Source organism: Fusarium fujikuroi, chromosome FFUJ_chr02 (genome assembly GCF_900079805.1).
Source record: "Fusarium fujikuroi IMI 58289 draft genome, chromosome FFUJ_chr02".
Classification (NCBI taxonomy): domain Eukaryota; kingdom Fungi; phylum Ascomycota; class Sordariomycetes; order Hypocreales; family Nectriaceae; genus Fusarium; species Fusarium fujikuroi.
Window position 1 is genome coordinate 936,275 of NC_036623.1, and position 20,108 is coordinate 956,382.

General features: G+C 50.4%; 7 protein-coding genes; 3 read left to right on the top strand and 4 right to left on the bottom strand.

Annotated features, from left to right (window-relative positions):
• Positions 1-121: 121 nt before the first annotated feature.
• On the bottom strand, positions 122-2,250 carry FFUJ_04995 (uncharacterized protein; the record flags this gene model as incomplete). XM_023571653.1 has 4 exons in its annotated part: positions 122-206; positions 258-2,039; positions 2,090-2,158; positions 2,231-2,250. 4 exons carry the CDS (start codon positions 2,248-2,250, stop codon positions 122-124), a joined length of 1,956 nt encoding a protein of 651 aa, XP_023427110.1.
• Positions 2,251-3,996: 1,746 nt separating this feature from the next.
• FFUJ_04994 (putative Hsp70 family ATPase SSC1) lies at positions 3,997-6,149 on the top strand (the record flags this gene model as incomplete). XM_023571654.1 has 3 exons in its annotated part: positions 3,997-4,023; positions 4,087-4,285; positions 4,342-6,149. The coding sequence occupies 3 exons, from the start codon at positions 3,997-3,999 to the stop codon at positions 6,147-6,149; spliced, it is 2,034 nt and encodes a 677-aa protein (XP_023425924.1).
• Positions 6,150-6,647: 498 nt separating this feature from the next.
• Positions 6,648-7,133, bottom strand: FFUJ_04993 (uncharacterized protein; the record flags this gene model as incomplete). The annotated part of the gene is made up of 1 exon (XM_023571655.1): positions 6,648-7,133. One exon carries the CDS (start codon positions 7,131-7,133, stop codon positions 6,648-6,650), a length of 486 nt encoding a protein of 161 aa, XP_023427150.1.
• A 478-nt stretch (positions 7,134-7,611) lies between these two features.
• Positions 7,612-9,599, bottom strand: FFUJ_04992 (related to signal recognition particle 68 kDa protein; the record flags this gene model as incomplete). XM_023571656.1 has 3 exons in its annotated part: positions 7,612-8,161; positions 8,213-9,355; positions 9,409-9,599. The coding sequence occupies 3 exons, from the start codon at positions 9,597-9,599 to the stop codon at positions 7,612-7,614; spliced, it is 1,884 nt and encodes a 627-aa protein (XP_023425925.1).
• A 1,695-nt stretch (positions 9,600-11,294) lies between these two features.
• FFUJ_04991 (related to helicase-like transcription factor protein) lies at positions 11,295-14,827 on the top strand (the record flags this gene model as incomplete). XM_023571657.1 has 3 exons in its annotated part: positions 11,295-11,307; positions 11,430-11,948; positions 11,997-14,827. The coding sequence occupies 3 exons, from the start codon at positions 11,295-11,297 to the stop codon at positions 14,825-14,827; spliced, it is 3,363 nt and encodes a 1,120-aa protein (XP_023427151.1).
• Positions 14,828-15,436: 609 nt separating this feature from the next.
• Positions 15,437-18,321, bottom strand: FFUJ_04990 (related to gamma-tubulin complex component; the record flags this gene model as incomplete). XM_023571658.1 has 3 exons in its annotated part: positions 15,437-15,859; positions 15,919-17,876; positions 17,931-18,321. The coding sequence occupies 3 exons, from the start codon at positions 18,319-18,321 to the stop codon at positions 15,437-15,439; spliced, it is 2,772 nt and encodes a 923-aa protein (XP_023425926.1).
• Positions 18,322-19,043: 722 nt separating this feature from the next.
• Positions 19,044-19,905, top strand: FFUJ_04989 (probable 20S proteasome subunit (alpha5); the record flags this gene model as incomplete). XM_023571659.1 has 3 exons in its annotated part: positions 19,044-19,068; positions 19,139-19,677; positions 19,732-19,905. 3 exons carry the CDS (start codon positions 19,044-19,046, stop codon positions 19,903-19,905), a joined length of 738 nt encoding a protein of 245 aa, XP_023425927.1.
• Positions 19,906-20,108: the final 203 nt, after the last annotated feature.

Genomic DNA, 20,108 nt, shown 5'->3' on the forward strand with positions numbered 1-20,108 from the left:
TAATACTGAACCGTCGTCACTGGTCATCACTTTTGGTAAATCAAGATATCACCCCAAAGCTGCCATTAAAAACCGCCTGCGCCAGCACAAAGGTTGCGTCCACTCGTTGTCTTCTGGCTTTTTACCTCATCGAAACGCTCGGGAAGAACTTCCTGCTCTGAGTGTCCACGTGGAGCTCGTAAATGCCGTTCTGTGCACCAACAAAGCTACGTCATGTTAGTAAAAAGCGTATACAGAATGACCAAAAGGAGACTTACAGTGTACGACCATCTTCGCTCCACGCCAACCCGGCAGTATTGTCCGGCGAAGGCGGGACTTCGAAGACACCGTGGTCATCCTCCCATCGATTCACCGGATTCACCGCCTGGTTGATAAGCGGCACTATGATTGTTGTATCGTCGAGGTCGCGGTCGTCGCCTCGCTCTCGTGCCTGGAGAATCTCAAGCACTGTGAGGTAGGATGAATCTTGGCGCTGCCGTTGTTCCCGAAGCATGGCCACTGTTTCACCGAGGCTCTCCATCAACCGATCTGGCCTTCTTCCAATTTCCGGGGTGTCGGAGGCTTCGCGTGGAGTTCTTGTCACTGGGCGTCTGTTGTAATTGCTGCCCAGCAGCTCTCCCATGGCACGACCAATACTACTGCTCCTTCGAGCCATAGGCCGCTCACTGTCATCGTTGCCAATAGTTCGACGGGCTGACCTGGCCGCCCAAAAGTTAGTCGGACCACCTGTAGCCCTCTCGTCCGCCGCCGCTGCCGCCGCCACTCTTTGAGCAGCCCTTTCACGACTACGCCTACCAAGCTGCATAGCCTCAAGTACAAGTGTCTCGTTGGAAGTCAAAGGAGTATTAAGAGTGTCAATCACATCTCGGCGTCTCCCAGTCTCTGTGGCGCCTGATCCGAGGGCAGCATCCCTTCTCTCGCGGCGGCTATCCAAAAGTCGGGGATCAATGGTGTTTCGGTCTGGGATGTTGATGTGCTCAAAGACCGGTTCTTCAATGTTTACAATTTGACGAACATAAAAATTGCTCCTCATATCAGCAATGCCAACATTGCCTCTGTCCTCTGTCCAGGCAAGCATTCCGAATGGTCCGGGGCAGAAGGCCATATCTCGAATAGCACCGGGGCCACTGTGTGGACGTGAAGATGGAAAAGTTGTAATAAGGGGGTCGGCATTAGGATTTGCGAGAAGTGCAGCATTAAAGATGGAGATGGTGCCATGTTGGGTCCCAACAGCGAGATATGCTCCCGATTCAGAGAAACAGGCGGCGAAACTTCCTCGACTATCTGTTCTGTCGTCTTTCTTTTGGCTCTTGAGAAGTATTCTCTGTGTCTGTTCCCATTGGTATGTATGACTTTCACTTGATCTCGTCGCTGGAGATTCTGCGACGCTCCTAACTCTCTCATGGACATACAGATATGGGTCGTCGAGAATGGCGATCAGAAGCCGGCCGTCTGGAGAGATGAGTGCGCGGTTCACGAAGTCTGGGTAGGTGATGATATCCAATGCCTCTGTTTTCTCCTTCTGGTCAAAATCGTTGAGGCTCACCAGTGTAACAGTACGGTCGTTGTTAGCCAATACCGCCACAGGTTCCTTATACGCCCTATCGTGCGCTGGCATCCTTGTTGGCGGGAACCAAAGTGTAATGCAGTTTACCCGGTCCTTGGCTAACTTCATACTTTTCGCGATCAGGGTTTTGTTGTTCCGTCTCGCGCGGTTGAGAAGAGAGAGTATAGGGTCATCACGGGACGAGTCGAGTCCCAGGCTAAGTCGAGTGTCCGGATCGAGTTCTGATAGGATTCCATGGCCATCATCGTTTCCTTCATCAAGTCGAATTGCCACAAAATCGCCACTCTCGCTCCCACAGCATAGCCATCCTTTCTCGGCGACGAGGCATCGAGGCGCAAAAGTGAGAAGTTTGATAGTTTCGCATTCTCGGGTTGTTGTGTTCAGCCGTTGGACATGGTTACTGCCGTTGCCACCTGGAAAATAGACAATGTCCTGCTTCTCGGCGCTAACGAGAGACCGTAACTGCCAATGTCTGGATATCATGAGCATGATGGCGCCACCACAAGATGGATTATGACATACTGTGAGCGCACGGGGATGCGGTAATGTTTCCGCGCATGCTTCGAAACGAGGGCATCGGTCGGGTACATGCTGGACGATGTTAGTCTCGAGACAATCAATGGTCATGATTGATAAGCTCGTTGGCTATGAGGGTCGCCATACTCGTTCTCATCTATCGCCATCTTGGACCACGCCGCCCCTCAAAGGGAGCGACAATGCGGAGAATTGCGAGCTACCCGGTGGCTGAATATCGATACGATGAGGGTTTGTCCTGCGTATGAGTTGTCGAGCTCTCGAAATCGCCGGCGGCTAGTAGGCGCAACGCGAGCGGCACGGTTGTGGCGAACAATGCGACAGGCAGAGCGCGGATGATGGGGAGTATAAGATTATCGAGTTGTCTATTTGTTTCCGATGTGAAATGACGGTTCTGGGAGCGTAATAGAAGAAATGTCGTTGGCCGAGTCGGGCGATTACTGGTGTGGGTTATGAAGGTTGCATGCGCGAATGACGTCTGGCTTGATCTGATTTAATGGGCGAGGTCTACGGGATAATTTCAGGACCGACCCCAACTGAATGATCAGCCAAGATCAGGTACAGCTCAATTCAGTGTTAACCACATCCCTTTTTTCTCTCGAGTTGAAGATATTTGAGTACCCTTGATACGCCAGACTATCATTATTTACTACTGGTTAGTAGTGGGAATCGTGTAACTACCTATGGAAAAACATCTCAATCCAGGGTTCTACTTAGATGAGGCTAGTTCTCGGTGTCTCTCATGAAGAATACGCACAGGCCATGGAACATCATGAATTATATCACTGCTCGTCACCACTAGAGATGTTAGAAGGCGGCTAGGGGAGGAAAGAAAACTCAGGACCTTGATCCTAGATGACAAAAAGACTTAGGTAAATTTGCATAACCTTAGGATATTTCTTGCTGAGTTTATTTTGACACCCTGTATTAAGGTCCAGCGTTTTCTTGCTCCCCGAGGGGCAGTTGTCGTAACGAAGAGCAGTCAACGAAAACAACGACGACAACTGAGAAGCATTTGCTGTCCCTGAGTATACTGTGTCACTATCCAAAGATGGAATTGTCAACTGGTGACATGTGAAGCCATCGAACACTGGCTTTCAAAGCTGTCCATGCCGTCATCAGCCTTGCAGCTATAATACTTACTGAAAGCATTCTATATCATGACACCAGTATCAAGCTACCTTAGACTAGCTGACTCGCGTATGACAGACAGCTTCGTGCAAGACCCCGAGTTATGAACTTCTTGACATGCCCGAGCCAAATCCGTTACTTTTCCGGTAACACCGAAGCATTCATCACGTGTGGTGAAGCTTTTCTCAGCTATCTTCTGGGGGAAAGAGGAGCACTTCTCATTAGCGTGCCTCGAGGCCCTAGGCGTGCAGCGCGGGTCTTCTCATTGCGTCCGATCCCCATTGGCTCCGCATATTCGGGATACAAGGTCGAGAAGAGAGGGCATTTTATATCATGAACTGAGAAGCGTAGGAGGTCGAGTAGGCAATAGTTTAAAGCTGCATTTAAGCGCAGATAGTCGTTGTATGTTCGTTCTACATAGATCGTCTGTTGTCAGTTGACTTTCGTGATATGCTTTATCGGGAGCCGTTCCGTTGATTCTACCAGATCTTTCACCTAACTACGGAGTGGGCCTCTACAGGAATAACCATGGTCCGAACCTAGCCGGTTCAGTGGAGACAACCCGGTGCTTGCCTCTTTCCTTTGGCTTCTATGACCGACCGGGGAAAGAGCTTTTTTCGAGTAAAAAAATTCGTTCCTCTCGATTCCATCATCTCCATTCATACTCAATCCTCTAAAACACCACCTCCTCCCATCTACTCTCCGACTTGCGCCTTCATCCTTTTTCTTTTCCTGTACTCTATTCCCATATACCCATAATCAAAATGCTGGCTTCGCGCTTGTCGAGGGCTGTAAGTCTCTCTTACACCGCAATCGCTTCATCCCACATTGCATTGTACTGACCATCGCATCAGCTTCCCCGAGCTTCCCCTCTCGCCGCTCGCTCGGCTGCTTTCACCCGATCTCCTCTGGCTGCCAAGTTCGCTCGCTATGAGTCCACTGAGTCCGAGGGCAAGGTCCAGGGTGCCGTGATCGGTATCGATCTTGGTACCACCAACTCTGCCGTCGCCATCATGGAGGGCAAGGTCCCCCGCATCATTGAAAACTCGGAAGGTTGGTTTTACATGCCAATTCGTCTCACGGACAACCACTAAACATTTCTCAATTAGGTGCCCGAACCACTCCTTCAGTTGTTGCTTTCGCCGAGGATGGCGAGCGACTTGTCGGTGTCGCTGCCAAGCGTCAGGCCGTCGTCAACCCAGAGAACACCCTCTTCGCTACCAAGCGATTAATAGGACGCAAGTTCAAGGATGCTGAGGTTCAGCGTGATATCAAGGAGGTCCCTTACAAAATCGTCCAGCACACCAACGGCGACGCCTGGGTCGCTGCTCGTGGCCAGAACTACTCTCCTTCTCAGATTGGTGGTTTCGTCCTCAACAAGATGAAGGAGACCGCCGAGGCCTACCTCTCCAAGCCCATCAAGAACGCCGTCGTCACCGTCCCCGCTTACTTCAACGACTCTCAGCGACAGAGCACCAAGGATGCCGGTCAAATTGCCGGTCTCAACGTTCTCCGTGTCGTCAACGAGCCTACTGCCGCCGCCCTTGCCTACGGTCTTGAGAAGGAGGCTGACCGCGTTGTCGCTGTCTACGATCTTGGTGGTGGTACCTTCGATATCTCTATCCTCGAGATCCAGAACGGTGTCTTCGAGGTCAAGTCCACCAACGGTGACACCCACCTCGGTGGTGAGGATTTCGATATCCACCTCGTCCGCCACCTTGTCCAGGACTTCAAGAAGACCTCTGGCATTGACCTGTCTGGTGACCGCATGGCTATCCAGCGTATCCGTGAGGCTGCTGAGAAGGCCAAGATCGAGCTTTCTTCTTCTCTCTCTACCGATATCAACCTTCCTTTCATCACTGCCGACTCCTCTGGTCCCAAGCACATCAACATGAAGCTCAGCCGAGCTCAGCTTGAGAAGATGGTTGACCCTCTCATCACCCGCACCATCGAGCCCGTCCGCAAGGCCCTCAAGGATGCTGGCCTCTCCGCTAAGGAGATCCAGGAGGTCATCCTCGTTGGTGGTATGACCCGTATGCCCAAGGTTGCTGAGTCCGTCAAGAGCATTTTCGGCCGCGATCCCGCCAAGTCCGTCAACCCCGATGAGGCTGTTGCCATCGGTGCTGCTATTCAGGGTGCTGTCCTCTCTGGTGAGGTCAAGGATCTCCTCCTTCTCGATGTTACCCCTCTGTCCCTCGGTATTGAGACCCTCGGTGGTGTCTTCACCCGTCTGATCAACCGAAACACCACTATCCCCACCAAAAAGTCTCAGGTCTTCTCCACCGCAGCCGATTTCCAGACTGCCGTCGAGATCAAGGTCTACCAGGGTGAGCGTGAGCTCGTCAAGGATAACAAGCTTCTCGGAAATTTCCAGCTTGTTGGTATCCCCCCTGCTCACCGTGGTGTCCCTCAAGTCGAGGTGACCTTCGACATTGACGCTGACTCCATCGTCCACGTTCACGCCAAGGACAAGTCCACCAACAAGGACCAGTCCATCACCATTGCTTCCGGTTCCGGTCTCTCTGAGAGCGAGATTGAGCAGATGGTTGAGGACTCCGAGAAGTACGCTGAGGCCGACAAGGAGCGCAAGGGTGCTATCGAGGCTGCCAACCGTGCTGACAGCGTCCTGAACGATACCGAGCGTGCTCTCAACGAGTATGCTGACAAGCTCGACAAGACTGAGGCCGACTCCATCAAGGAGAAGATCACCACTCTCCGTGAGTTCGTCGCCAAGAACCTCTCTGGTGAGGGCACCGCCACCGCCGCCGAGATCAAGGAGAAGACCGATGAGCTCCAGGTTGCCAGCTTGAACCTCTTCGACAAGATGCACAAGGCTCGCAACGAGAGCAGCGGCGAGCAGTCTTCCTCCTCTGAGCAGTCTCAAGAGGGTGAGAAGAAGGATGAGAACAAGCCTTAAGGGTCTTGATTCTGTGTTATAAAAGCCTGTTACAATATCTGAGGATGAGAGATCTGTGCGGCTCAGATCCCTCGCCTGTCCTGTATTTCACTGTATTCATATCCCGCCTAGCCGCTTTTACACTTTTTACCCATATTATGTTTCAGGGTTGGCGGATCTGGCGTTGGAGCTTTAAAACCTCTATTGAGAGAGATTTTTGGTTTTTTTTTCTGAGATGATGTCACGGAATGGGGGATCATGTTGTATATCTGTATCATGACTTGCCTATAGGTAGACTAATCGCACATCCCCCCTCAAAACATGTTTACCTTCATGGTACTCAATATGACTTGATGTTTTATGCAAGCATGTTCCTTTACTTACGATTATAACTGTGTTAAATATGTTGATTTTTATGAGATATTAATGATCGTGGTACATCATGACATCCATCCCCAAGCAGTGTTAAGTCTGTTTACACCATGCCAGTGAATTGTCTTGGCTTTCTTCTGTTCCTCTTTATCCCCCACACTCTCTAGTGGACTTCCCCCCGTTTAACTCCATCATCGAACGCGCAGGCTTTAGCCTTGATGTATGTGGTGCTGGCAACTGGAAAGTATGGTAAAGTGACACGCGCTCATTAGGATTCTGAAGCGGTACTCGTTCACCTCGGAAAGCAGTATCCGCAAACAGAAGCTGGCGAGATTCGATCTCGACCTCAGAGACTGGTCTCACTTTTTGTTCGTTTCTTTTCTTTTTGCTTCTTCTGCTGCTTCCGCCTGACGACGATGGTGTTGGTGAGGGCGGGGGGTATGTGGTGTCAAAGAACCAGCCGCGGCGTTGGGAAAGGCGACGCTCGAGGAGTTGACGGAGGATTGAAACGAAGAGAGATACGACGGCGAGAACGACTATTATGGCGATGATTGTCGCTGGATAAGGATGTATCGAGGTGTGCTTGGGGTGCCAGTCTCGCGATGGTGTTTCCAACGCTGGGTCTTGGTCCATCATGCGCAGGTTTTAATAGGTATTTAATGAGAGTGAGTAAAGCAAAACCAAAAAAGAACAAAGACAAGAGAATGTGAGTCTGAGTGGAAAATGAATGTGAGGCTAAGAAAAATCAGAGAGCTTGGACCGCTTGGTGTAGAGGCCCAACAAGCATTTTGCGATCACGATCGAAGGTGAAGCGAAGGTGAAGTTGAAAATGGAAAGATGAAAGTATCACTACGAGTATCACGAGACTATCAGTAGTAAACAAACAAGGTCCTATCAGTCACGAAGCAAGCTACGGCGAAGAACCAAGGTCTTGTCTTGTACAGGAATGGAGTAGAATGAGACCAAGCAACTAGTCAACAACAAGGAACAGGGATGGATATATAAGACATCTCACAACGGATTCGGCCATTAGCAAAAAGTGGATAAGACATATGGAAAACGTGCTCAGGAATCCGCGACGTCAATAAATTATTTTGCAAAATATATTTGACTATGATCTTCCGAAACCGAACCAACCCCTCTTCGATGGAGCTGGTGATTCTGTCCTCTCAGGTGTATCCGCCTGAGCGGGCGCTGCTGCTGCCGCCGCTTGTTGTTGCTGTTGCTGCTTAGGCGCCTTGTTGGGATAATCGATGTAGTTCCATGCCACGTCGAGGAAGATAGGCTTCACAGGGATTGCGGCAAGCTTAGGGGGGAATTCGACGATGTGCGACAGGTTAACGCCACCGACAGGGTACTGATGCAGACTTCCGATAAGAGGCTGCTTCACGGCATCTGATGTGCTCAGCTCGCGGTTCTTGCGGAGGGTGTCGGCGTGAACAATGGCTCGGTGACGTTGAAGCTCGCCATTGAGAAGAGTTTGGAGATACTCGACGTCTTCAGCGGACACCGTCAGATTGAGGGGAGTGCGGTTTGATGACCCATCAGAAGATGAGATGTTTGACTGAGACTCCTCAACAAGACCGTCTGCGTGGTTGATGAGAGCTAGAGCAGCAGCCAGGTTGCTGGAGATGGCATGTGAACGAGCGATAGCCAGAGCCCTAGAGTTTTGTTAGAAAATACGCAAATGCTAGCTTAAGGCTGTGACTTACTTGAGAGCCTCGAAGTACTTCACGTAGGCGGCAATCTGCTCAGCCAACCCCTGATCATTGGCGACACCAGGGAGTTCTGTGATAGACTCAATGTTCTGCAGAATACCGTCATAGAGAGCAACCTTCTCTTTCAGCTTAGCCAGCTTTTTGCCTGTAGGAATATCCTTTACAGGCTTGACTGCTTCTGGGGCTGGCTTGCCCTTTCGTTTCCTCAGCACATTGTACTCCTCAGGGGCACCGTCGTGAGCTCCTGTCAAAACTCTGCTGCGACCAATTCTCCAGCTGATCGTCTCGAAGTTGACAGCGGTACGTGTGATCTGTAGACTCTGCATCCTGGCATCACCTTGTTCCACACCCTCAGCCCTCATCTCGTCAATTGCCTGCTTGGTAGCATCAACAGCATCCTGGCTGAGCATGAGAATTTCGTCATAAGCACCAGCAAGTTCGTAAGGCCCCCGTCCCTTGGGTTCAGCAAGATCCTTGGCCAATCGATCCTTCGAAGCGAGCACAGCACCCCACGCCATCGCAATCTGGGCATCTTCGATATTGACCTCCCGAGACCTCCAAGTCAGGGTCTTAGGTGCGCCCTCAGCACTGGCGATTCCATCCTTGGCCTTTGCTTCGTCTGACTTGAGAATAGTGGGGTCGATATCGTTGATCTGCTTGACGAGGTTGGGGTCAGATTGAGGGAACGCCTTTCGAGCAATGATGGGAATCGGGACAGTTCGAGGTGTCTGGAGTTGGTAGGCGGCATATCGGATAGACGGATCGATGGTTTCGGTGAGCAAGTCCTTGTATAGGTCGCCATTGGTTGCGGTTGCAAGCGCACTGTAGGTGACACGTGCCGTGGCATAGTTGCGCAAACTCGGTTCCCAGCTCTGCTTCTCGAATGCAGCTGTACCACGGATGAGAGAAGCGTATGCGATTGCCTCGAGGAGATCGGTTTGGGAAGCGCCAGATACGTCGGTTTGAGAGAGGGCTTCGACAAGCTCGTCGGCAGCACGTGTGGCCTTGGTGAGACGAGAGGCAATATGCGATCGAGTTCGGCCTGTGATTCCCTTGGTGTCGCTAGTATGACCGGACTTCATGCTCATGGTATGAGCCCACGCTCGCTCGCTTGTCAGAAGAAGTAGATGGACATATCTGGTTCCGTGTCAGGCTAGTATTTTGGATTTCGAGTCTCGGAATGTGCCTACTCATGGTTCTCTGCGATCTTTTCCGCGGTGACCTTGTCATGGTCGTGAAACTTTCCGCGATTCTTGGTGGCAATGTTGAGCTTCTTGCGGCAGCTCAGCAGTTTCTTGGACAAGCTCTTGTGATAAGTCGAGTAGTCGCCGTAGAGGAGAGCCTGGTCGCGGCCTTGGACGACGAATTTGGTGATATCCATGGCTGCCTATGACGAGGGCGACTTGACGACCCTGGTTTTTTTACCGACAAGTGCAATTAACGGTGCAAGGGAGAGGCCCTTTAAATTCGTTGCGATGGCCTTTGGAGTGAGGTTGATTAAGGGCTGATGAGGCTTTGCCTGACGTGGAGGTTCAGCGGGAGATAATGGCGGGGCACTTTGCTCATCCACAAAAATTTCACGGTCGAGCTAGTTAATGGAGGTGCAGTAAATTGTTAGTGGCGGCGCAGTCGATGTGCATCATTTGGGTGAGAATTTCTCGATTCTATTCACTGACTCTGTTAAATATGTAAATTCAACCTCAATTCTCTATTGATATGTAGTAGCAGGGACTCTAGAGGCAAGACTGATTATTCGTTGAAGAACAGATCAGCTAGTCTAGTAGTGGGAGAATCTCATCATCATTCCTCATCGTATGGTATACCCTGCTTTAAGTTCATACAAGGTTTAACACACCTTTATATAAACATTTAGTATAGAACCACTAAATCATCTTGTAAGAATAATGGATATTGATCCATTATGGGCTGATGATGGCAGGGAACACGGATATATAGGTAGGTATTGTTAGATAAGTTAGTTGGTATGGAGAGTAAGCAATGGCTTGTGTTTGGGCCTCTTTCACATGATTAACGTATTTATTTTAAAGGCTATCGGGGGATCAAAACAGCCACATGCGGAATTAGTATGGAGCTTCTGAAACCCAAATGTTGGTAGAGTGAATGGGTGAGTGGTGTTAGTTGTGGGATATGGGATATGGGATATGGGATGGATCGAGATAGCTTCAGTCTGTATATCAGGAATTACGTGTTATTTCTTGTTGTTATGAGACCATCTTTTTTTACTAGCCTGGGCTGTTACTGATTGCTGAACCTGTTATTGGTCCATAGGGAGATAGATCTGATAAACAGCCCGTAGATGTAGATGCAGCCAGAATCGAGAGGGAAAAGGCCTCGATTACGTCCCGTCTTTTGATCATGTGCTCGCGGTTTGGTGGGCACCTTTCACCCGTCTTGGTTTAGTTTTAGGCGCCCAGCGCGGGCTCTTTTGGCTGCGTGACCACTGCATCTCCATCTCGAGAGCTCCAAGGTGAAGTGAAAGTCACGCTTTGTCACGCGCCATCCAGGGGACGTGCTTCCAAATCTACAGCCCAAGTTCAGCGCTCTAAAAGATCAAGCAAATGTCTTTTGGTGCTTCGCCCTTGGAAACCTCGACTCATTTTCTAGAGTCGCCGTCTCTCTATGTAGAGATACCCTGACTCTCTAGAATACCTATTCATCTTCAGCTTCTGTCATCTCTACAAACTGGAGCTCCTGTTTCTCTTCTTTGCCCCCTCGTCCTTGATAACGAGGCCCCAGCGGCTTATCATCGCATCACGTCGCCTTGCATCGTCTCGCCTCTTCACATTCAACTCAACGCAACTCAACTCGACTCAACCTCAAGCACGTTCAACTGAGAGTGCATGCACGTGATCGTTTAAAATATATCTTCACTGCTGCACTCTCTTTTTATCCATCTTTGCCATTTTTAAGCACTCATCATCCCCCGAGTGATAGGTACTAATACAAGGTACTTCTCATGAGAACGGTACCTCTTCTCATGAAACCAGCCCGCACAACACCCTTCTTGAACTGCATCCTGCAAGTAGCCGCCTGCCACCTGCGGCCTTCATAAAGGATGGCTACAAATGGTATATTCCTCTCCTCCAATCAATATCCTCCCAGTCTCCCTACCAACAAATCCCCATTTCATCCTGTTCCATCTCATCATGAATCAGATTCAGATTAATCAGAGCTAACCAACTTCATCCAGGTCAACCATCTCACTCTGCAAGCGGCGTTCCACCATGGAATCCAGTTGCTCTACTGCAGCCGAACCAGAGGGCGGTTTCAACTCCGAACCTCGTGAACTCCGGCCAAGGCCAGTTCTCGCCATCTTCATCTCTTCATCATGGTCACCCTGCTCAGAGAATGCAGCCCAGACCTCAAATGAACATGAACATGCACAACAACTCCATGGTGTTTCAGTTCTCCAGTCCTAATGACACTCCATCTGCCGGCCCCTCCAGTCGTTCTTCCACTCCAGGTAGTAGTTATGCCAATGGTTTCAGCGGTGCAGGCCACTTCATCGAGCGTGCGAATAATGTTCAGCATCGCTCTGCCGTTCCTCAGCCAAAGCGAAGGAGAACCGAAGACAGCGAGGGAGTCCACAATTTTATGACTCCTCCAGCACAGGGCGGAAGTGGAATTCTGGGTCAATATGTTACAGACAAACGAAAGGAAGCCAATAGTGCAACTGCGTCACCAGCCATGACAGTTGATCTCACTAGTGGTAAGTCCCGTCGAGAGTCACTTTATGCAATGTTGCTAACACAGCTAGGAAATGACGATGAGGACGTGGTCGTTCAAGATCCACGCGAGGAAGAGGTTTGCTACGGAATGATCAAGGCTTCATTGGGCTGCACTCGAGTCCCTTCGCCAAAGCCAGGTACCCAACAGAGTGTCTGGGGTCCAAACTATCAGCCTGCAATCAAGGTCGTGCTCAAGCGGCAGGTAGGTGATACATCGCTTAAGATACAAGCCTACGACCACACACGGCAGATCATTGGTCTGGTAGAGAACCAAGGTGCTCGTGCCGTTGCGCCTCTTCTCGACTCAAACATTCATCTGAGAACGGACAGCCGAATCCCGCCGCAGCCAAAAAAGCCCGGCGAAGAGCCTGGCCAGCCCACCTCACGATCCTATACCCTCGACATCGTCATGTACGGGCCCCTCAAGTACGCTAGGAACGTAGGCGCTCATCTGAGCAAGTTTGGCCTGAAGTTGTTAGCCCCTTATCTCGTCCAGAAGGGAATTCGTGTTCAGAACCCTCATGTTCTCGAATACCGTCCCCCACCTCCGAAGGTATATTCTACTGCGCCTACTAACGATGGGCAAAATGCCTCTTACACCAGCACCTTCAACAACCGAACCGTGGAGGAGATTCGTTCAGAAGTTATGGGCGTCTTCGATTCCCTCACACGAAACGACGATTTGCCAGAGATGGAACCTAGTCAAAATATCTTGACGCCTCTGCTTAAGCATCAGAAGCAAGGTCTGTTCTTCATGATGACCAGAGAAAAGCCCCGTGAGGCGCAGGCATATGAAAAGACTATGGTTTCTTTCTGGCAAGACAAATATGGCCCCGCTGGCCAGCGGATATACTTCAATGTCATCACTGGCCAGAACCAGGCCAGGCCGCCAGCTGAAACTCGGGGAGGAATTCTGGCTGATATGATGGGTCTGGGCAAAACGCTCAGCATCTTGTCCTTGATCACATCATCCACCGATGCTGCGTATGAGTGGGAACGACAAGCACCTGTCCAGCCAGAAGCGCCCGAGCAGAAACCGACGAAGCACGAGGTCCTATCTCAGCAGCCGACTCTTGCCTTGACTCCGTTGATGAGGAACGCCAAGACCACCTTACTTGTCTGTCCTCTCAGTACGGTAACAAACTGGGAGGAACAGATTAAGCAACACATTCGACCTGGTGCTCTCGACTACCACATCTACCATGGCCCAAACAGGATCAAGGACCCTGCAAGACTCGCAAACTTTGACCTCGTGATTACCACCTATGGCTCTGTATCGAATGAACTCAGTTCTCGTCGGAAGAAGAAGGATGGCCAATATCCGTTGGAACAGATTGGCTGGTTCAGGATTGTGCTGGATGAAGCTCACATGATTCGAGAACACAGCACTCTCCAGTTCAAGGCCATCTGTAGACTACAGGCAGACAGACGCTGGGCCGTCACCGGTACACCCGTGCAGAATCGGTTGGACGATCTTGCTGCCTTATTGGCCTTCCTTCGGCTTCACCCATTCCACGATCGATCCAAGTTCCTTCGCTACATTGTGGAGCCATTCAAGGCATGCGATCCTGAGATCGTGCCCAAACTCCGAATCCTAGTAGATACAATCACGCTACGTCGACTGAAAGACAAGATCGACCTGCCTCCTCGAGAGGATCTCGTGGTGAGACTTGATTTCAGTCCCGAGGAACGCAGTATCTACGATTTGTTCGCAAAGAATGCGCAGGATCGAGTCAAGGTGCTCGCTGGAACTAATAATGGCCAGGCACTAGGCGGTAATACCTACATTCACATTCTCAAAGCAATTCTACGACTTCGACTACTCTGCGCGCATGGAAAGGATCTACTCAATGACGCCGACCTAGATACCTTGCAGGGAATGTCGGCAGAGATGGCAATCGACATTGATGATGACGACGATGACGACAAACCAGCACTTTCAGATCAGAAAGCACACGAGATGTTTACACTGATGCAGGAGACCAACAACGACGCATGTATTCAATGCAGCAGGAGGATCAGCTCCAACGAGAGCTCTAATATTGAAACAGAAGGTCAGGATGATATTCTGGGTTTCATGACGCCTTGTTTCCATGTCATTTGCCGAAACTGCATCAAAACGTTTAAGGAAAGGGCCAAGGCTCTGATGCCAGAGGGCGAGAACAGTGGATATTGTCCAGTCTGCAATACCTACGTGAGACATGCTTTCGTACAGCTTCACCGAAGGGAGGTGGACGCGGAGCATGATGGTCCAGCCAAGCCCAAGTCACGAAATGCTGTCAAGAATTTCGACAAGTACGACGGCCCGCATACAAAGACTCGCGCTCTGATCGAAGATCTTTTAAAGTCCAAGGCAGCGAGTGAGGCGAATCCGTCTGAACCTCCGTACAAATCGGTAGTTTTCTCAGGCTGGACTTCTCATCTGGACCTCATTGAGCTTGCACTCAACGCCAACGACATCGTGTTCACCAGGCTCAACGGTAGTATGAGCCGCACACAACGAACTACCGCCATGGATAGGTTCCGCGAGGACAACACTGTCCATGTGATTTTGGTATCAATCATGGCCGGCGGTCTGGGACTGAACTTGACTTCTGGAAACAGCGTATACGTGATGGAACCGCAATACAACCCAGCCGCCGAGGCTCAGGCTATCGACCGTGTTCATCGGCTGGGACAGAAGCGTCCTGTCCGCACCGTTCGATACATCATGCGAGACAGTTTCGAAGAGAAGATGCTGGAGCTTCAGGAGAAGAAGATGAAGCTTGCCAGCTTGAGCATGGACGGCCAAAACAGGAGCTTAGACAAGGCGGAGGCAGCTCGGCAAAAGTTGATGGATCTGCGTAGTCTTTTCAAATGAGTGACGAACAAGCCTCAGTCCCGTTGGGTACTGGAGCATTAATGACCGCATGAGACAGGAGTTTTTGGTTTTTGTTTCCTTCCTTATCTACTTAGTTATTTTCTCACGAGGCCTTTTCTCAACTCACTGGAAGTGAGTCGTTTCGGGCTCGAGCAGCATCAACCTGAGTGTGATCGCTCAGACATCATGGGATGGGTTAACTTTTTTCGTTCTTCGTTCTCGGGCAAGGCTATACACCTGGCTCTCACGAGATGGGTTTTATTTTTGTGTTGCATCATGGGATGGGATCATGAGCTGCAACGGGATGGGGTGGCAAGCGTTGAGTGGCATGCGGTACTATAAAATACAACCCTGGGATTTGCTGCATGGCGTACCTGGGCGAAATAGGCTTTTTAGTGGGAGATCAATGGGAATATGAGGGAGGCCTCACGATATAGACAATCAAATGAAGCTTTTCAGTACATCTCTGACCTTGGGAATTATCAGGTGCATATCAGGGTTGAGGGTTGAAAAGTTGTTTGGTGGTATCTTATTTTTGACAATGATCCTAATCTACTGATCCCTATAACGCCCCTTTGCCATCATCTTTTGTCTAACAAGTCCTATAGTTTAAGTTGACTCGTCCTCCTGCCGTAGTCCAGCATACTCTGTCCCCTGATTCGCAGTGCTCAAGCGCGCACACAAGCTCAATAAGACAACTGTCTCAGTAGCAGCATAATGGTTCAGTGCATCGAGCAAGATCTGCAGATGTCGACTGAAATTGCCCTCCCATTTACGGATGATCTCAAAGAGATTGTCGATGCGAGCATCTACCTCAGAGTTACCAGCCGAGGCGGCAGAGGTGTCATGATGAGCTGATGTTGAGCCGCGTTGTACCGTCTTTGTCATCTGGAAGCGCTTCCATTGATCTGCTGTCATGGTAGGGGGCTTGTTGTTGCCCGATAGATCTGGGTCTGACTTTTCGAGCTCACGGGTGAGCCAGTTTGTGTAGGCAGCGAAGATGGTACATGTCTGCATGAGTTTGGAATGGATCTGGAAAATATGTTAGCTATACTGAACGAGAAGTGGCTGGTGTATGAGAAAAGGCTTACCCTCAAGAGCTTGCTGTTGGTGAGCATGCACTCCTTGAGGCATGTATCCAAAAAGTCGACATGATCCTGCATCAACTCATCGACAGTCCGTGTTGGTACACCTAAACTCGAGTCCACAGGTTCGTCCTTTGTCTTTAGACGTGACATGAACTTGTTCCAATTTGGTTCAATGACTTCAGCCGTACAAAAGTAGAGAAGCTGTTGTACAAATACCAACATACGGGCACGAAGTGTCCAAACACGTCGCTTCCAGATCTCGAGTTTTCGCAAAGCCCCCTTGTGTGCCCAGCTGATGCCCCGAGTCTGTGTTTGCCATGTAGTCGATAGTTGCGATTCAAGATAGCGAAGCGAAAGGAGATAACGGAAGAGTGCTTGGTATCGCCATACCGTCTTTCGACTGATGACGAGTGAGACGGGGAAAGGGACGGAGTAGTCGAGTTGTAGGGATGTGAAGCCAACAGCGTTCTTATCGTTCTCAATGGGCTGATTAGCAACAGGCTGGAGCGCCTCTCCCTGTTCGATACCCGTGATGTTGACAACACGCTGCAGAGCCTTTGTGAGAACAATCTCATTCATTTCAACCTTGACATCCTCCTTGAACGGGTCAAGAGAGACAAGACTGCCGGGCTGACGCAGGACAAGATCCAGTAAAGATTGCAGCTTGCCGGTGTTAACAGACTTGACGGGTTTGCGCAACTCTGAGGCGCCCAGCTCGAGGAAATAGGAGAAGTAGTCTGAGGGATCGAGGAAGAAGTAGTGCTTGAGAGAGCGTAGACGAGCAGGTAGAGAGTGAGCTGTGAGGAGAAGTTGCATGAGAGATTCGTTGGCGTGGGCATAAGCGTTGTTGACGTTTTCGAGGAAGCGGTTGTCGTCGAAAGAAGCTGGCACGTCTTTTGATACTTTGCTCACATCGACGCCACCACATTCGCGGACAACGTTGAGATACTTGCCCGCTAATAGAACCTTGTCCTTGACACCCTCGAGTTGTGGAGGAACATCATGATCCCGTATTGTATATCTTCTCTCCCAGTATTCATCGGTGTAATCTTGTTCCAGTCTCTCACGTTTAATGCTCTTTTGTTCCTTGATGAGGAACTCAGCGTGAGGATCGTGGATTCCGCCATGGTGAAGCCATTCGTTAAGCATAACCATGTAAGGTTTGCTGGCGTCCCGCAATAACGTCGTTAACAACGCTCGAGCTGAAGGATCGCCTGATAAAGATTCGAGACGTTTTGTGATTAGACCAAGAACCACGCCTCCTTTGCAAATCTTCTTGCCTGTCATGTTGCCTGGTACCAATTCGCCTCCGTCTCGCAGTGTCTCGAGGATGTTTTCAAAATCGTCAGCACTATCTTCAGATTCATCGGTTTCATCATCGAGAAGAGCATTCTTTTTGAGCAGTTCATGGGCCAGTGAGTATAACTGTAACATCATCTGGCTCGTGGACATGGTATGAATGTTGAGCACATGAACAGTAAAAGTGTCGCTGGTGAGGAACTGCGTCTCGAGCTGTGCAATCATGACTAGATAGTCGTGTAGAAACTTGCGTATCGATGCGCAAAGAGCATGGTTCACTGCACCAAACTCTTCCCGACTCTGGACATCGACAAAAGCTTCTAGAGCAGAGTAATATGTTGCCATCTTGAGCATTGACTGTGTCAGGTCCTGCAGACTCGGGTCAAGGCCAGGTAATGTTCTGAAGCTTGGTCCAGATAACCTGTCTCTCTCCTCGTTCGGGTTGTATCCTTTGGCGAATCTGATGTACTGTCCTTCATATCCCATGAATACAAAGAGTAGATCCTCCACTATAGCGGCTTCTTGGAGCTCCAAGCTTAGTTCGCCTAGAGGTTTCGGTTGAGGAGCTTGAGGTACGGTCGACGCTAGAGGAGGTATTGATATCCGTGAGGCTAGAGGAGCTGTTGTATGTGGTAGGAGGGTTACTTCGGGGTTCCAGGGTGCTTCAGATTGTCAGTTTCAGGGCCTTGAGGCTGGTTTGGAAAGTAGAGACAGACCCAGTGGAGTCTCGGCTCTCGACTGCCGGGCTTCAGGAGTGTCATGTCTAGGTGCTTTAGATGTAGCCCTGCTCTCTGAAGGCGCATTCCGTCGATGTGATCGTTCTGGACTCGTATTTCTCGGGACTGCACGCTCGAGGTGAGCTTCAAAAGTACGCTCCGTCACCCTCCTCGTCTCAAAGCGGCGCTCTTCCTCATTGCGACTCGATGTCCTCGGGTTCCCTGAAGCAGATCGTTTATGAACATTTGAGAAAGTGGACTGGGTCGTCGAAGGAGGGCCCTTGCGAGAATCGGAGCGCTCGCCCTTGAGGTTGGTCGATACGCGGGGCCTCTCATCGCGATAATCGTTGGCGCTGGTTCGGCCCGATGCTCGTGGTGCGCCGGAAGCCATTGTATGGCCGGGCTACATCTGAAAAGAGAAACTTTGAGCGAGGTTTCTCTTGTGAAGGTTGTGGTAGAGAGTGTGGTTGTGGTTGTAGTAGTTGTAGTCAGCTCAAGTCCAACGTTAGCAGCTAGAAGGTTGTTGATTTGGGGGAGCTGTAAGTGTTTGTGCCCAATCGAATTGCGCGACGAGTTCCGACGCGACGTGGGGTACATACAGCTACCTAAACAATATATATAGCACAGGTATAAGGAGGCTGTTATGCTTGAATCTCTGTAAAATACCTCGTATATATCTTTCTATCAAGTAATCGCAATAGCAGTCCAACAGCTATAACCAAGTATAGATTTGCTAAGATATAGATCGTAGCAGTAGCCCTCTGCTATTATCGTCATATCCAATTGTGGCGGTGAAACTGTGGCTAAGCAGTTACAGAAGGCTCCAGCTCCAAACGTTAGTGCAGCGCGGCTACGTAGGCGGACTGCTTGCCTGCAACTCCACCAGAGCTCACATCCTCACATCCTCACTCCCATCATCCATTGACTTGCTCTCTCCCAGTCCTCAGCTTTCCCGCTTTCGACTACTCTGCAGGCAATTCGACTTGCCATCCACGAATTCAACTCGTCATATCGACTTGGACAGTTCTATCCACGAACTCAGTCTCTTCGTATACCAGGAAATCTTCCGCCCTCATCTAGCCTAGCTACCACCACTACATACAAACCGCCAAGATGTTTATGGCAAGATCTGAATACGGCATGTTCACTTTTTCCCCCTGACCCCGAATGCTCTCTATACTCAGAACAACAACTAACATTTGCGCCAGACCGAGGCATCAACACCTTCTCCCCCGAAGGTCGTCTCTTCCAGGTCGAATACTCTCTCGAGGCCATCAAGCTCGGCTCCACGGCCATCGGCGTAGCCACATCCGAGGGTGTCATCCTCGGCGTCGAGAAGCGAGTCACCTCGACCCTCCTCGAGACCTCCTCCGTTGAGAAGATTGTCGAGATCGACCGCCACATCGGCTGCGCCATGTCAGGTCTCCAGGCCGATGCCCGCTCCATGGTCGAGCACGCCCGTGTCGAGAGCCAGTCCCACGCCTTCAACTACAACGAGCCCCTTCGTGTCGAGAGCTGCACCCAGGCCATCTGCGATCTTGCTCTGCGCTTCGGTGAGGGTGCTGATGGTGAGGAGACTATCATGAGTCGCCCCTTTGGTGTGGCTCTGCTCATTGCTGGCTTTGATGAGGATGGTCCTCAACTGTTCCACGCTGAGCCCAGTGGTACCTTTTACCGCTACGACGCCAAGGCCATTGGCTCTGGTTCCGAAGGCGCTCAGGCTGAGCTACAGAACGAATACCACAAGGTACATTTATAAAGATACGGCTATCTAGAGGCAACAAAACTGACATCTTCATAGTCTTTGACGCTCACAGACGCAGAGACCCTTGTTCTCAAGACGTTGAAGCAGGTCATGGAGGAGAAGCTCGATGCCAAGAACGTGCAGTTGGCCAGCGTGACCAAGGAGAAGGGCTTCAGAATATACACAGATGAGGAGATGGCCACAGTCGTGGAGCGACTGCCAGCCAACTAAGGATGTTGCTCATGAATCAAGAGAAATCACGAATAGACACAACAGAAACCCACTTTCGGGTTATTGACGAGCACATGAATCATCACATCCTAGCTCATCAGGCGATGTTTTCACAGAGAATTTTGCGAAAACATCGAGGGCCTCACAAGAGGGCCAGAATTATGTATCATTAATGCAGTAGGGGCAAGCTCGCCAACTGCGGT